Genomic DNA, 15,938 nt, shown 5'->3' with positions numbered 1-15,938 from the left:
CTTGTACTATAGGGAAGATTAACTTTATAATCTCTACATAAAAATTTAGCACAGGGAAGATTAACTTTATAATCTCTACATAAAAATTTAGCAAAGATTCAATACCTCCAGATCATTTTTTCAACCATAGTTTTTTAACCTTTTGGGGGGTAAAAAAAATTTTATGTCCAAAGGAAAAATTTTACCCAGCTATCTAGGATTTTCTAATATTCAGCTGGACTGCAGTCTCAGGTAGAATGAATATTTAAAATTAACTTATCGCATTTTGCAAAAATTTAAGAATTCAGTAATTTTCCATTAAAGAAAACCATGTACTTTCAGCTCCATATTGATACATTTAGGCTTCTTCTCATGGCTCAATGAATGACTGAAAACAGTGGTTGAGAAGAACAACGAAATTTTCTCCAATTTCATGACAAAATCTTCCAAAAGCTTTGTGAAAGGGAATTGTAGATTATGTCCCTCTTTTTATGTGAATAACTTATTTGATTATGGTAAAGTTTATCAACAAGGCTTATCTAAGAGGAGGAATGCCTTCGTGGAAGACTTTCTAATGGAAACTGGATCATATCCATGTTTAACATTGGGAAAACTATGTAAATCAAAGATACAGCCAGCCCACTTACCTGGGTTCCACACCAGACCCACCAGCATTCAAAAGTCTTTTACTTACTAAACCACTGGTGAGGAACCATTTATTTGAATAAGTTTTAATCAATTACCATAGTTTATTTCATTTATTGCAACATTAAGATGTGATAAAGAATTTGTACATACTTCAGTCACGTAATGATTCTGATAAACTACAGTGTTACATTTCATTTGAAGAAAGCTTTCATTTGTAAAACTCAACATACAGTAATTTCTGACATCCTAAGCAAATGAATAAGCAGTAAAGAAACGAATGCATGATCCAACAAACATTTCAATTCGAACCTCTTTTTTGTCCCATCAGAAATGACGGCTGCACAGCCACTTTTCATATCACATTTTGATTTCTGGTTACTCAAACACTATCTTTGTGAAGAATATCTCTTTTTTACAAGAAACAGAATAGTTGCTATTTCATTTTTTGGCAAACCTTAAGTCACTAAATCCACAGCAACCAAAAAAAAAAAAAAGTAGATGAAATATGTGGCTTTAAAAGTGACAATCATAATGACATTAGGAAAAAATTCATTAGGAAAAAAGCTAGCTGAAACTTTCAACAACTGGGCACCAATGAAATATGCCACAACAAAAAAATTGTGAAGTGATGTACCTTTAATGGAAAAATACCCAAAATTATTTCCCTGTTTTGCAAATTGCTTTAGATACATTACAATTCATAATTAAAGAGCAAAACATTGACAAAATAAAAATTTTAATGCATATCTGCATTACTAAAACAATATGCATTTCTACTGAAACTTGACAATTCTTTTAAATAAAGTTACTTAGACTATCACACAATTAAATCATCATTAGAATCTATCAGAACTGAGAAGCTTTGGATAGCATATACCTTTATTTTACCATCTTGTTGAGCAGGACCATTGTCTGCAATCCTCAAAACAAAAAGAGGCATGTTGTGAAATTCTTTGCCACCACGAATACTAAAACCAAAGCCTTTAGTACCACGCTGCAGAATAACAGTGTGATAATCTTCTTGCTCAACAGATGTGTCATCTTCCTAAAGATATATATATAATTTAATGTACAAAAGTGCTGGTATAAAGAAACTGTGAAGAATAAATTTTACAGTTTTAATACATTTTAAAACATAAAATGAATAGCTTATTACACCATTTGCTCCAATAAGTTTTAAACTTCTTCGAAAAACCGTACTCGTAACGCTTCAATTATCTTGCCCTTTAACCTTTTGAACTCATGTAAACGGAAAACCAGAAAATTACATAGGCTTGATACAATCAACTGGCTGGTATAACAAATTCAATAATTAATGACTATTTATTGATAATTGGTAGTGTGATAAATCACAGGGGTATTTTATAGAGGAGGGTTCTGAAAAAGACAATAATTCCCTACTGAGGGGGGGGGGGGATTTCATAGTTTCGGGAAGGGGAATGCAGTCATTATTTAACAATTAAGCATTTAGTTTTACTTAATATAAAAAAACTACTTTTATTCAAAATTTGGTATTTATCAACATTTCCAATACCTTTCTTGCTGAATTTATAAAATACATTAAAAAATGCTCTAAATGTAGATAAACTGTATATATATATATATAATTTTTTTTTTTTTTTTTTTTTTTTTTTTAAAGTTTAGTTTAGTTTTGGAGAGAGCTAGGATGATTGTCTAATTATTTTGAAAAGAGTTCACGTGACACAAAAAAAAAAAAAAAAAAAAGTTGAGAGCTACAGGTTTACAGTAATCTACACTGGTGTGCAAAAATTAAGGACGAAGTCGAAAAATTAGCATATCAGCTGAACGAAGAGGCAGAGCGGACAGAAAGACCAATCAGGAGATTAAGTAAGGTGATGTACGGTAGCACATGCGCAGATATGCAGGTAGACATAATGGGGGAGTGTCTGAGTAGTATAAATCATGTTGTCGGTGTAAGATCAGTATTTCTGGCAAAGAGATTGCACGCCGTATAGCAGTTAAAATCACACCAAATTGTTGCCTCAGCGAGAAATGGCGAATAATCAATCTGTTAGACGCCATCTGGATGCTTTTGCCCGAGGTCGAATCATTGGGAAGTTGGAGGAAGGCCGCAGTGTGACAAGTGTGGCTGCAGAGTTCGGAATTGCTCACAGCATCGTTTCACGACTTTGGAGACAATTTCAAACTACAGGAACAGCTATAAGGGGGTTTAGTAGTGGTCGTCCACGAGGAACCACACCCGCAGATGACCGGTATATTGCCTTACACGACAGAAGAAACAGGCGGCAGACAGCAGGAGAAATCGCTAGACACACGACACAGGCGGCTGGACGACCGATATCGCATTTTACCGTGGCCAGAAGACTGCACGGTGGTGGTCTGTTTGCACGACGCCCTGTACGGTGTGTACCTCTAACGCCAGCCCATCGGAGAAGGCGTTCTCTGTGGTGCCGGGAACACCGGAATTGGAGAGACAATGAATGGGGACGAGTACTCTTTACAGATGAGAGCAGATTCAGTCTGAGTAGCGATTCTCATCGCATACTCATCTGAAGAGAGCGGGGAAGCCGCAATCATCTCTCGAACATCATTGAAAGGGACAGGTATGGAGGTGGCGGTGTTCTCGTTTGGGAAGGCATCATGCTTGGTAGTCGTACAGACCTTCACATCTTCGATGCAAGTTCAGTCAAAGGGGACCCGCTATTGTAACGAGATTCTTCTTCCATATGTGCATCTTTTTAGAGGCGCTATGGGTCCGCAGTTCCTTTTCATGGACGACAATGCACCATGTCATCGCACAGTAGCTGCCGAACAGCTCTTAGAGAGTGAGGATATTGAACGTATGGATTGGCCGGCACGATCTCCGGATCTCAATCCCATGGAGCATGTATGGGATTTTCTAGGCAGACGCTTGGCAGCTCGTACCTTACCACCAGTAACGATTCTGGAGCTTCGATTGGCGCTGCAAGACGAATGGGCATCAATGCCTCAACAACTCATTGACACCCTCATTCTCAGCATGGGCAGATGCTGTGAAACCTGCCTAGCAGTCAGGGGAGATCATATCCCCTATTAAAGACCGGATGTTTCTTGCTGGACACCCATCACAGGGATGTTTCGGCCTTCAGTCGCATTGCGCTCCATGCTACTTTTTCAATAAAGCTTCTTTTTATCCCTCTGATTTCTCTTTTAGTAAGTGTTGCTTACATTACTCATGTCCTTACGTATTGGGGATTTTACGGTATTAAATGTGTTGATTTGGAAAGCTTTTGTACAAAGTTATATTGAAAAAACCGTCTCGTCCTTAATTTTTGCACACCAGTGTATATAATTACAAGTGAATTTTACAATAAAAAATTACACGAAGATCCAAAATTAACTTTTTTCACAATGAAGAGCCAATAAAGTAACGTATGTAGAGTTGTAAAAGAAAGTCAAATTTATAATTCATAACTTCACACTCGTGCTTGTAATTAAAGCAGTGACAAGCAGTTTATAGAAAGATGAATTAGCTACAGTACAAACAGAAAAGAATAATTAATTAAATATTTGCAATAGAATATAAAACCATACTGTAACATACAGTACAAAGTCCGAGATCTGGAATAGTCTAAAATCCGGACTTCAAAGCCACCACCAACTTTTTTTTTGGGGGGGGGATGCTTTACACATGCACATTTCATTCCTCCCCCCACGCACATAATAAAACATGTGGAGAGTCCTGACTCTTAATTTCTTCTTCTTCAATGGCCAAACAGCCCAGGATGGGCCCTTGCCTTCCTCAGAATCGCATTCCAAGCTCTTCTATCCCTGGCCATAGACATCCAATTAGTTATTTTTAAAACTCTTAAGTCTGTTTCCAAACAGTCGAGCCACCTAAGTTTAGGTCTCCCTCTTTTCCGGGTGCGGAATGGTCTGGCGGAGATCTTTTTATTTACTCAATTTTCATCCATTCTGCACAGGTGTCCTGCACATTTAATTCTCTGAATCCTTATATATTTTTCTATATCAATTATTTAAAGGATTTATAGAGTTCAGAGTTAGTTCTTCTTCTCCAGATATTGTTACATTTTATGCCACCAAAAATACTTCTAAAAATTTTTCTTTCAAAGACAGAAGTGATACTTTTAGCTTTTTCTGTCACTGCCCAGGTCTCAGCAGAGTATGTAAGAATGGATCTGACAAGCTTTTGTAAATTAAAATCTTTGTTTTTTTGCTAGTGAAGTTAGACTTCAAGTATTTTTTTTTAGACTGAAAAAACATCGGTTAGCATCTGTAACTCTACTATGGATCTCAGGCATTACATCATTGAGAGTATTAACTTCTGATCCTAAATATTTAAATTTGCTAACAGTTTCAAATTTGTAATTCCCAATTTCAAAATAGGGGCTGCTGTTATTACGACATGACATGTATTTAGTTTTATCCTGGTTGATTGCTAGATGCACTTTGCTGGATGAGAAGAGACTACAGATGTAAGAGATGTAAAAGCTTCTCTAAGTGACTCGGGAGTGCGTGCGACTATGTCAATATCATCAGTAAACGCAAAAATCTGAACAGACTTGTTAAAGATAGTTCCACGAGTATTAATTTGGGAGTCTTTTACAATTTTTTGTACGGTAAGGTTAAAAAGCAAGCAGGCCAGTGAATCACCCTGTCTGAGCCCATTCGAAACAACAATGGGCTCAAAAAGATTATTCTGGATTTTAACCCTAAGTTTTGTCTCAGTAAGAGTAATGGTGGCCAAATTTATAAGTTTTTCAGGCATTGCAAATTCTCTCATAGCTTCAATTAAATATTTTCTGTTTACTGAATAGTAGGCAGTCTTAAAATGAACAAAAAGGTGGTGCATTGCAATGCCATATTCATTAATTTTCTCCAAAATTTGCCTAATGTTAAAGATTTGTTCTGCTATGGATCTTTCTTTGCTGAAACCACATAGGTAATCACCTACAATATTTTCTGCATAAATTACTAGTCTACTAAAAAGTATATTGGAAAATAGTTTGTAGAAAACACAAAGGAGACTGATTCCCCTGTAGTTGGTACATTCCTAAATGTCTCCTTTTTTGTGTATAGGACAGATGATGCTCAGTTTCCAATTTCCGGGTAAAACTTCTTGGTTCCAAACTGATTCGGCGAGGTAGTGTATTTCCTCAATGTTTTGACCTGCAGCCCTTTTAATAAATTCTGAAGTAATCAAATCAGGGCCTGGGGCCTTGTTATTTTTTAGCTAATTCCTTCTCTAACTTCTGTCAAAGATGGTGGCGGGATAATATCGGTGTTTATAGAGGTAGTTGGGTAGGTTGAAGACTCATCACGCATATGGTCATTCAACAAGTTGCTAAAGTGCTCACTCCACCTGTGGAGTACCTCTTTTCTATCATTTAGGATGATGTTGTTTTTGTCTCTACAGGCAGTAATTCTAGGCTTAAAATCTTGTGTCCAAGATTAATTTCACGATAGAAAGCACGGCATTCATTGGACCTCCTCAGACGTTCAACCTCCGTAAATAGGTCGTCATGGATAAGTCTTTTCTCAAGCCGATTTTTCTCATAGGTTTAACGCATGCGCATTTAATCCCCCCCCGCGCACATAATAAAACATCTGGAGAGTTCCGATTCTTAATTTCACTTTGGCATAAACAAAATACCTCGTTATAGAAGAAACAGTCATTTTAGCATAAATTTGTATGATCAATAAATAATTTGGCTAATTTGGCTCTGTAGCTGCGTATCTGCTTCACATACTACATCTCAAATCGAAACAATCCTCATAGAAACATCCTTGATTTTGCATCTACTAATATTTTATATCCCTGACGCAAATCTGGCGAATCATTATTTATTATATTTTGCTTTCATCATCGTATGTTTATCAAGACATGACAACTTGAGTAATGACTCATGTAACGACACGCCTAAACAATTTTTTGTATTAGTAATTGAATAACAAAGAGTATGGTACTCTTTTATGTTGACATTATGCTTGGTGAAGATTACGGATTTAAGTTAAATGTGTTAAGAAATGTTGAAAGGAAAACTTTAAAAAATATCTTTCCATATGCTAAAAATAGATTTTGTTAATGATATTCATGGGTAAAAAAAATACATTTAGGACTATTTGAATTAAGAATAACTGATTTGTTTTTCGCATAAACCCAGAACCAGCGCCAGAGCTCGCCAGAGCAACTAAAACAACTTGAAGTGTTTAATAAAGTAGACAAATAAATATTCAGCTTTTTTTCCTAAATTTTGATACCCTTTAGATCCTAAATGCTTCATTACTTCATAAATTACAATATCATATTTTTAATTTTATTATTTCTACATGCCATTTTACTAGACTTAAACTGATGATATAATATCCGGAAAAATCTCAAATCCGGAATCGCAGAAGTCCAGACGAGTCCGGGTTTTGGATACCCGGACTACTGTATAATATATTTACAAATAAAATTACCTAAAAAATAAGAAGTTTTTTAATTTATCAATAATTTCATCTCAAGTTTTATGTAGGAACAATATCATTCAAAGATAAAAAAAAAAAAAAAAGTTCAATCTATCAAAGACTACTTGCAAAATGTTAAGAGTTTTTAATCTGCACAAGACTTCAATTCACAAGACTGCACAAGACAATTTCAAACTTAAATGGGAACAGCAGATTCTTTAATAAAAAATTCATTAGTTAAAATGTCTTCAATGAAAATAATGTCTTTAAAATGTCGAGCTGCAGTTTTATTGCATTACTTTTCATTACCCCTGCCCCAAAATTGCTGTATTTTCTCGAATTAACATTATATTTACTGGAATGCCATATTAGTGTATTTTAAGCCACAGTTTTAAAATTCTTAATTTTTACTAACAATCATCCATGGAATAGATACTCATCCAATAAAAACTTTATAATTTTTGGCTTTTGTTAAAAGATCAAAATATCACAATCACCTCTAATCAATGCATTTCATGTGCACCAATTCCTTTAGGTTTTTTTTTTTCCTTTGAAATTTAGATGCATAGGAAATTAGAGTAAACTACATGCATATCAAAGATTTCCAGCATCAAGAATTAGCCCTCCAACAAATGAGCCAAAAATAAATATTAAGAAAAAATTGATTTCAACTTCATCTCAAAATCAGCAACAAACAGGAAGAGGAGCTTCATTCATTCGTAGTCAAATTTCATTCTCGCTATAATGCAGAGATTCTGGCTTCAAGGCTTTTCTAATTGTTGTGGATTCATTGACAGAAATTGCTGATAAAATAGGGGTTGAGTGGTAGGCGCTGGTACAACTAGATTAGATTGTAAATAAAGGATCCTTTTCGTCTTCTGTGTATGAGAAGACATGGAGTTGTTTTCTCTTTCCTTAATGAGAAACGGGAAGCACACTTGAAAACAAAGGTGCACTTGAAAATAAAAGGACTTTTATGTTGGAATTGTGAGAAAGCTTTTGTAGAAGGTAAATGGATATGGCAACTTTCCCAACAAAAAAAAAAAAAAAAAAAAAAAACTTCACTCAGAGCAATGGCATTATTTATTGTTTATTTGTTTCTTGAACTACAATGCAAACAGAACAGTACACAAATGTATTATTTTCTTAATATACATTTTGTTCAGGAATGAACACCTTCAAGAATTTCCCAAGGTAAATGAGAAGAGGAAAGTACTCTACTCATCTTTCTTGGGGTGCAGTAGAAAATATGTGCAGCACCTTTAATTGCTGCATAGTTAGAAAAGGCTGTAGCAGATTGCGACTAACCAATTATATTCATGGTGGTTGCATCAGACAATGGCTTTTAATTAATAAATGGGTTAAATACAAAAGAAATTGCAAAAAAAAAGGGGGGAAGGCTTTGTTTTTGGCTTCCTTTCTTTGCTTGAATTAGATCAGAGAGTAGCAATATGAAGGGAAAAGGGGGGATATGAGGATGATTAGTAGAAGTATTAGTTTTCCAAGATAAAAACAGAAACTGTGAATTTTTTTTTGGGGGGGGGGGGGCGGAGAGGGTATTTAGCTTTGGACTTCCTTTGAGTTGGATGAAGAGTTAGCAAAAATAAAGAAGAAAAAGAGAGAGTGAGAGAAAATATGGGTAGAAAAGTGTGTAGATTTTTCCTGAAATGAGAAAGAACATTTTTTGGTAAAGATAACTTGAAAAGACAGAGCAATAAAGATTTCTGCCCAATACTGATGAAAGGTTCCAGTTTATTGATATTTAAGATAAGATTATTACCTGTAGTAATGATTTAGAATTGATAAAGGAGAAGAACATGAACGAAAAATCCCGAGAAGGAAATGCGATGATCTGTGGGGTGTACTTGTCATGATGAGGGCACTGCAAAAGCATACTGAAACTTTGTCTTTGGGATTGTTCTCTGATGAGTGAAGGAAATAAAAAGGTGTGTCAGCATTCAAATTTATGACTTAGAAATTTAGAATACTGGCTTATGGCAGCATCTGATGAGGTGTGATATTCCTGACATGGTATTCTCGTTTCCAGATTTTATAAAGTATTTATTCTGGATTGATAATCAGTTAGTGATTTAGAATAATGCTTTCCAACTACAGTCAAAAGTCGTTAATCCGGACTCGTCAGGACTTCGGCGATTCCGGATTATAGATCATCAGTTTAAATCTCGTAAGATGGCATGCAGAAATTCTAAAATTAAAAATATGAAACCGTAATTTATGAAATAAAGAACAATTATGATCTAAAGGGTATCAAAATTTGCAAAAAGAAAAAGCTTAATATTTATTTGTTTACTTTATTAAACATTTCTTTCAATGTAAGTTGTTTAAGTTTTGCTTCGTTTCATGTGATAATACTTTCTCTTTAATTCTATTAAACAGACATAATTTCTTGTTCAGTTACAAAGTTCCGCTGTTCAAGTCCTATAATTGCTGTGTCGAGAATACTGACTAATTTGTCAATCTAAATTTTTTCGTTTTCAATAACTTCTGTTACTTTCTTCGCTATCGGAAGCGAATTATAATGACGAGGAACTTGTTTTAAATCATATCAAAGACAGAGCACATCGAGGTGAAATACTACATTTGGTAAGGAATTATAAGCCAAATAAAATAAAAACATCTGCTCTGAAGATAAGGATAGTGCTGACAGTTCAACTTCCATTTCATTTTGCGCCCGCCGCAGTGTGAAATTGATAAACAGATTTCGGATTTCAAAACATACTTTCGCTTTAGATCCTTTACATATTAACAAATATATATCGGAAATTCTCTTTGATATAATCAAAAGTTTAAGCTTACTTTTATAAAATTGCTCTTACAGTCTGCAAAAAATAATAAGCCGGATCCAATTCGAAAATTAAGGAACAACGCAATCATCAACATTAACTGAAATAGATAATTATTTGGCTTATACATCCATTATACATAAAACACGCACGCAAAAACGTATTCTGCACTTGCGCACACTCATATGTGCAGTCGTAAAAGGTCTTACGCGCACGCGTAAACGCCTATGCGCATGTGTCAATGCGGCACATGCGCAGAAAGTTTTTAGTTTTGAGGTCCGGATTATAGATCATTCCGAATTATGGGTGTCTGAATTAACGACTTTTGACTGTACTATGATGAAGTTTCTGTTTACAAAATGTAATAATGAGTTCTCTTAGAGTTCAGCTTCTGTGACAAAACGACCCTGTGTATGTTCATGACTACAGCAGGAAATACAGACATTGTTTAGGACTGTTTACCTAGCACGGTGAAAATTATTTTTGATTTCTGAAATGGTAAAGCCTGCTCATGTAAGTACTTTTCACGTCCTTCTTGCATGTAATGAGGATTATGTACACTAATTGATGTTTATGTAAACTAAGTGTTAAAATACGAATATTTATTCATTTATTTTATTATTATATTTATTACTTCTCAGATTAGGATAAGGTTTTTATTTGCATTTTTGTGTATGTGACATTACATGTTAATAAGGTACTTAAAGACTTAAAATCTTAAAAACATAGCTAGGAATAATTATTGTCCTTGACAGCACAGTTAAAGAATTGTCAACTGAATTATTTTAATCAAACCTTGGGTTGTTAATAATTTATGGCTGTACTTGAATGTCAAACTGTTCTTTTGGAGACAAGATTAAATATTGTGTTTCACAATTCTGGGACTAATTATTCAACACTTATTTTCTTTTACACAACATTTCCCTGACACAACATCTCTAAAATGGTCTATCAAGGAGATTCTAGCAAAAGAGTAAGCTATAGTCAATGTGAATGCCAGACATGTTAATAAATACCATAATTTATTCATTTAATAAGTGGTATAGTTGTCAATTTATATACTCCACATATCCTACTCATTTACTTCAAGCCTAAAAAATTGCTAAAAATTTTTCCAGAAACATTTAAGCTAGGAAACCTTACAATTCAAAATCACAACAAGAATTAAATATTCATGTATATATATCTACTGAAAAAATAGACAAACGCAATAACCAAAAATTGCACACTATTTTTTAAATACACAGAATGCATATACAGCATGTTCATAAATAAAATTTACACTTCAAACTTCTTTAAAAAAAAATTTCTCAAATTGATGTTATACTTAGATAGACGAATTTTTATTTAGTATTATAAACTATGTTCCGAATTTTAATGCACAATTAAAATTATGCTTTACTGAGGAAAAACCACACGATTTAAAAAATTATGCAACCAGAACTAAAAGTAATGTTACGGATTTGGTATTTAAATAGCTAATGTTAGTTGAATTATAAATAAAATTGCTTTATTTCTCCATGCAGTGCGGCACGTGATGAATATTATAGAAAAGCTAAGCCGGAAAATTAAAAATACAAGAATATGTGCATTTAACATTTAATAAATAAAGATCTCTTTTTGATTTTGAGAAATTTCCAGAAAATTCTCTCGTGCAATTTAAAATCTTTTAAAAAGAAGGAAAACCTCTCAATTGTTTGTTGTTGTTTTCAGTTTGTTTAGAAAACTGCTCTTGTTGATTGTAGCGAATTCGCAGATTAGCTTTCTCTAGCTGTTTTGAATTAAGTTCTCTTGAACGTTTGAGTAGTTAAAAGATAACTACTGTGAGATATTGTAATACTGAATGAATATTTGAGGAAATTTAAGCATATTTGTTGTGATAATAATAAATTTTGTTCATTTTTCATTGGACTTGTGCATTCATTTCATATCGAACCCATACGCACCAGTAACATTTAATTGCCATAAATGCTATATTTCTAAATGAAATAGCTAACTAACAGAATGTACTGCTCTCTTTTTCTTAATTATCTTACCAAAAGAAGTTAACTAACACAGAGTCATATAGTTGCACTTTCCACTTTCATTTCTATACAACAATTACAATAATAAAATTATTTTTACAAATATAATAAGTCATAAGTAACACAGAAGAATAATTTTGTTACCAATATATGAATATTAATTCTTTTCTATTAAATCTTTAACTCTGAATATTTGTTAGCATCAATAGAATATATCTCAAACAGTCAATATAAAATATAAACACACATACTTTCTGAGACACCGAAGCAATGCTGGATTCATCATCTAGTAAGAAAGAAAAAGATAATTTTAAATAATTACACAATTACATAATATATAAGGGTTAACTGATAAATCAACAAAATAGTTAGTCATCGATTTTAATACGATCTTCGAACATAGAAGAGTACAGCAATATATCTCCAGATATGCACTACAGTATGTGATCCATTTCATGAGCACTGAAAGAATCCAATCAATAAAGATAAAATTTATAGCATATGGCAGCATTTAATTGATGCAAAGAATTCCAAGAGAAAAAAAGCATTTGCCATGTCTAGGCAATTCAAGGTATATAACAGATAAAGAGACATTGGTGAAGCTATCCCTTATACCAAGAAAGTGCATCAGCCAATATGGAAACATCCTATAAAAACATCCATCCATACACAAATTGTTCCTATGATGGAAAAGTTTTGTTGACCTCTTTTTTTTTATTTTCATGGAACCTATCCTCATCAAATAATTGCCAATAGAAACTCAAAATTTCAAAAAAAAAAAAAAAAAAAAAAAAAAAAAAAATCAAAATACTACAAAATTTTATGAAAATTAATGATATATTGTTTCTAAGCAATTTTGGGGAGAGAGGGAGGGAAATATGAAAATGCCAAGGCCACACAGGCAGTATGATAAAAATTCCACAATTAATTGAGATGTGCTGTCTCCTTTTTCATACAGTTTTAATTTATTAACAAATGATTTTTTTCCCCCAGTTCTGATTTATCACCCTGTGTGCTCCACCCAATAAAGAAGATCCAAAAAGGAGAAACATTTTGCACTAAACTTCAAAGTGTAGAATGCATTTTCTTCATGCCTTCACAACCAACTCAAAGAGCACAAGAATTCTGTAAATTAGTATATCTGTCAGATCACTGGCCCAAAAACCATTCAGAAATCAAACTAAGTCCATTTATTTATCAAGCACCTTACATACCAGTTTTGAAGCTGATTTTATTTTAATTTGAAGAAGTAAAATTAGCTGCAGGTAGTGTAAAATTTTTATTATTTGAGAATAATACTGACTTTGAAAGTAACTCAAAAATTAGGGATTAACTTTCCATTACTTTACAATTTTTCTCATTTTCCCTTCACATAATGAATTATAATTAGACCACCCATTTCTGAACAAACATTATACACCTATTCATTTCAGAAACAGCATATTTTTCCTAAAGCAAATTAACTTTTAAGATTAAAGAATATGAAAAAACTGATTCTAACAAATTGACTTTTATAATACAAGTCTGCTTTTAAATTATTTATTTGCAGTACTTAACCAAACAAAACAAAGTTAATTTCTGTAGATTCTGTCATTACTTTTGAAACATGATTTTTACTGGGTGATATCTCATATGAGCTACAAATATTTAGGTAAAACTATACAATACTATGTTTAGGTAGTAAAACTGTATTAAAAAATATATATATATCCGAACTTTTTTTTAATTCCTTCATACTATTTACATTACTGCAGAACTATCATTGCATGGTCTTTATATTACTCACCAGCGCTTTGAAGCCATGAATGCACGTCACTATTTCCAACTGATTTATACTTTAAAAATCTTTCTTGCTAACTCTTATCAAACAGTTCATTAAGAAATGAATCCCCAGTATAAATCAAGTGTTCTCTTTAATGAAAAAGCCTAGCTCTTAATTTTTAGTTAGGGAAAAAATAAAATAAAAACACAAAAAGTATAAAGAAATACAGAGAAAAATGGCTAGAAAATTCAATCACATATAGCTTTTCATTTTACAGTCCACAGATTTCCCAGAACTTGAAAGTTGGCAGTAATATTATGAATAATTTCAATATTTAATGAATTTTTCTAGCTTAATTAACAGACACATTGATTACATGCCTTATTTTAGCTGTATTTTATTAATTTATTAGTTTCAGTTGATGTAAACATTACACATTTTTGTGAAATAATGTCATCTGATTCATATTTTTTACAAAAAAAAATGAAACTTTTGTATATTTTTGATTTGAAACAAAAATTCTTTGCTACTACTTGCCTAATGGGCAATATAATGATCATTAACTAAATTTGTTCTGCCCTTTACTTATGCACTTACAGAAGTGGTTAAAATAAGGAATATCATCTTAAAAAAATAATACAGTCAAAAGTCTTTAATGCGGACGTCCATAATCCGGAATGATCCACAATCCGTACCTCAAAGCTAAAAACTTTCTGCGCACGCGTGAAAGTTCTTACGGGGGCGTCACGGCGCGAAATGAACTGAAAGTTGATCAGTCAGCACTATCCTTATCTTCAAGGCAGATGTTTTTATTTTATTTGGTTATAATTCCTTACTAAATGTAGTATTTCATCTCGATGTACTCCGTCTTTGATAAGATTTAAATCAAATTCCTCGTCATTATAAATATCACGAATAAACATCAAATAGTCTTCTGGTTGCAATTTTCTAATTTTGACTATGCGTAATGAATGTATGCTTTACACATGCGCATGTTGAAAGAAATGTTTAATAAAGTAAACAAATAAATATTAAGCTTTTTTTGTAAATTTTGATACCCTTTAGATCATAATTGCTCTTTATTTCATACATTACGGTTTCATATTTTTAATTTTATAATTTCTGCATGCCATCTTACCAGATTAAAATTAATGATCTATAATCCGGAAAAACCAATAATCCGGAATCGCCGAAGTACCGACAAGTCCAGATTAAAGACTTTTGACTGTAATAATGTTTCAAGCATAAAGAACAAACTATTATTGAATTGTTACCATTCCAATAAAATAAGGCCTTGAGGTCAGGAAATTATTACTGATAGATCACAAACAATTTTGTGTTTTTATATAATTTATATATATATATATATATATATATATATATATATAATCAATATTTCTAATATATGATTACTAATTAACATATAATGTAAAAGAATTGTAAATATCCAGATGGCTGGGACCACAGTCCATTCAAATATTCAGAAAACCTAGAAAATATGGCAGATTTTCTCAGCAGACCAAATGCATATTAATGACACCATGTACTGTCACTTCTGTTACTGCATATATTTTTTCCTTTCCGAGTTTTGGGTAGTTATTTTTGTTTTATGTACACAAATTGAAGAGCAAAATGTTTGCAGCTATACATAACTAAAAACGAAATATTAATTTAAAAAGAAATTTTTTACGTTAACAGATTGAGAAGCATAATAATAATGTTATAGAGTTTTTAAATTTAAAAAATCAATTTTGCAAAATTTACAAAATCTTAACTGTACTTAGAAGAGAAGAAATTTTTCAATTACAAGATGTAGTTCAGTACAGATTAGACACACAATACACAGATGTAAGTTTTCCTAAAACTAAAACACAATTTTCCCACAAAACCTTTAAATGAAATTACTTCTTATTTATAATTAAAAATAAATTAATTACTATCTGCCAATACTCTAAAACTGAAAAATTAATAGTAAGAAAATATGCAGTTACTTCTCCAATATTATTTATAGCTTAATTACCTACACAGCAACGTTGGCCGTCATACACAGCTTATTTAATGCTAATTACATTAACAGCTTATTTAATTATCTAAATTAAAAGCTTATTTAACGCTGTGCTTATCCTCTGAGCCGAAAGGGGTTTTGAATCCATCATGATGACCTGTCTTTAAGCATTCTTTATTAGTTAAATTTGTACATTTAATTATTTCATTCTCTGTTTCCAAACACATTTATTAACATGACATTTAAATTATATAAAAATGTAAGAAAGCAAATATCTTAAATTA

At 32.4% G+C, this 15,938-nt stretch overlaps 1 protein-coding gene across 2 annotated transcripts in view; it reads right to left on the bottom strand.

The window, feature by feature from the left end:
- LOC118194615 (membrane-associated guanylate kinase, WW and PDZ domain-containing protein 1-like) overlaps positions 1–15,938 on the bottom strand; it is a 141,912-nt gene that overhangs the window by 18,218 nt on the left and 107,756 nt on the right. For both annotated transcript variants that reach the window (XM_085813022.1, XM_085813023.1), the window contains exons 18-19: positions 12,139–12,173; positions 1,505–1,672 (exon numbers count right to left, since the gene is read on the bottom strand). In XM_085813022.1, coding sequence (XP_085669148.1) covers positions 1,505–1,672; positions 12,139–12,173 — 203 coding nt within the window. The remainder of the gene's footprint in view (positions 1–1,504; positions 1,673–12,138; positions 12,174–15,938) is intronic.

Source organism: Stegodyphus dumicola, chromosome 3, assembly GCF_044657685.1.
Source record: "Stegodyphus dumicola isolate Sdum_Otavi_A_Nest chromosome 3, ASM4465768v1".
NCBI classification, from domain to species: domain Eukaryota; kingdom Metazoa; phylum Arthropoda; class Arachnida; order Araneae; family Eresidae; genus Stegodyphus; species Stegodyphus dumicola.
This window is presented reverse-complemented; position numbering and strand designations above follow the sequence as displayed.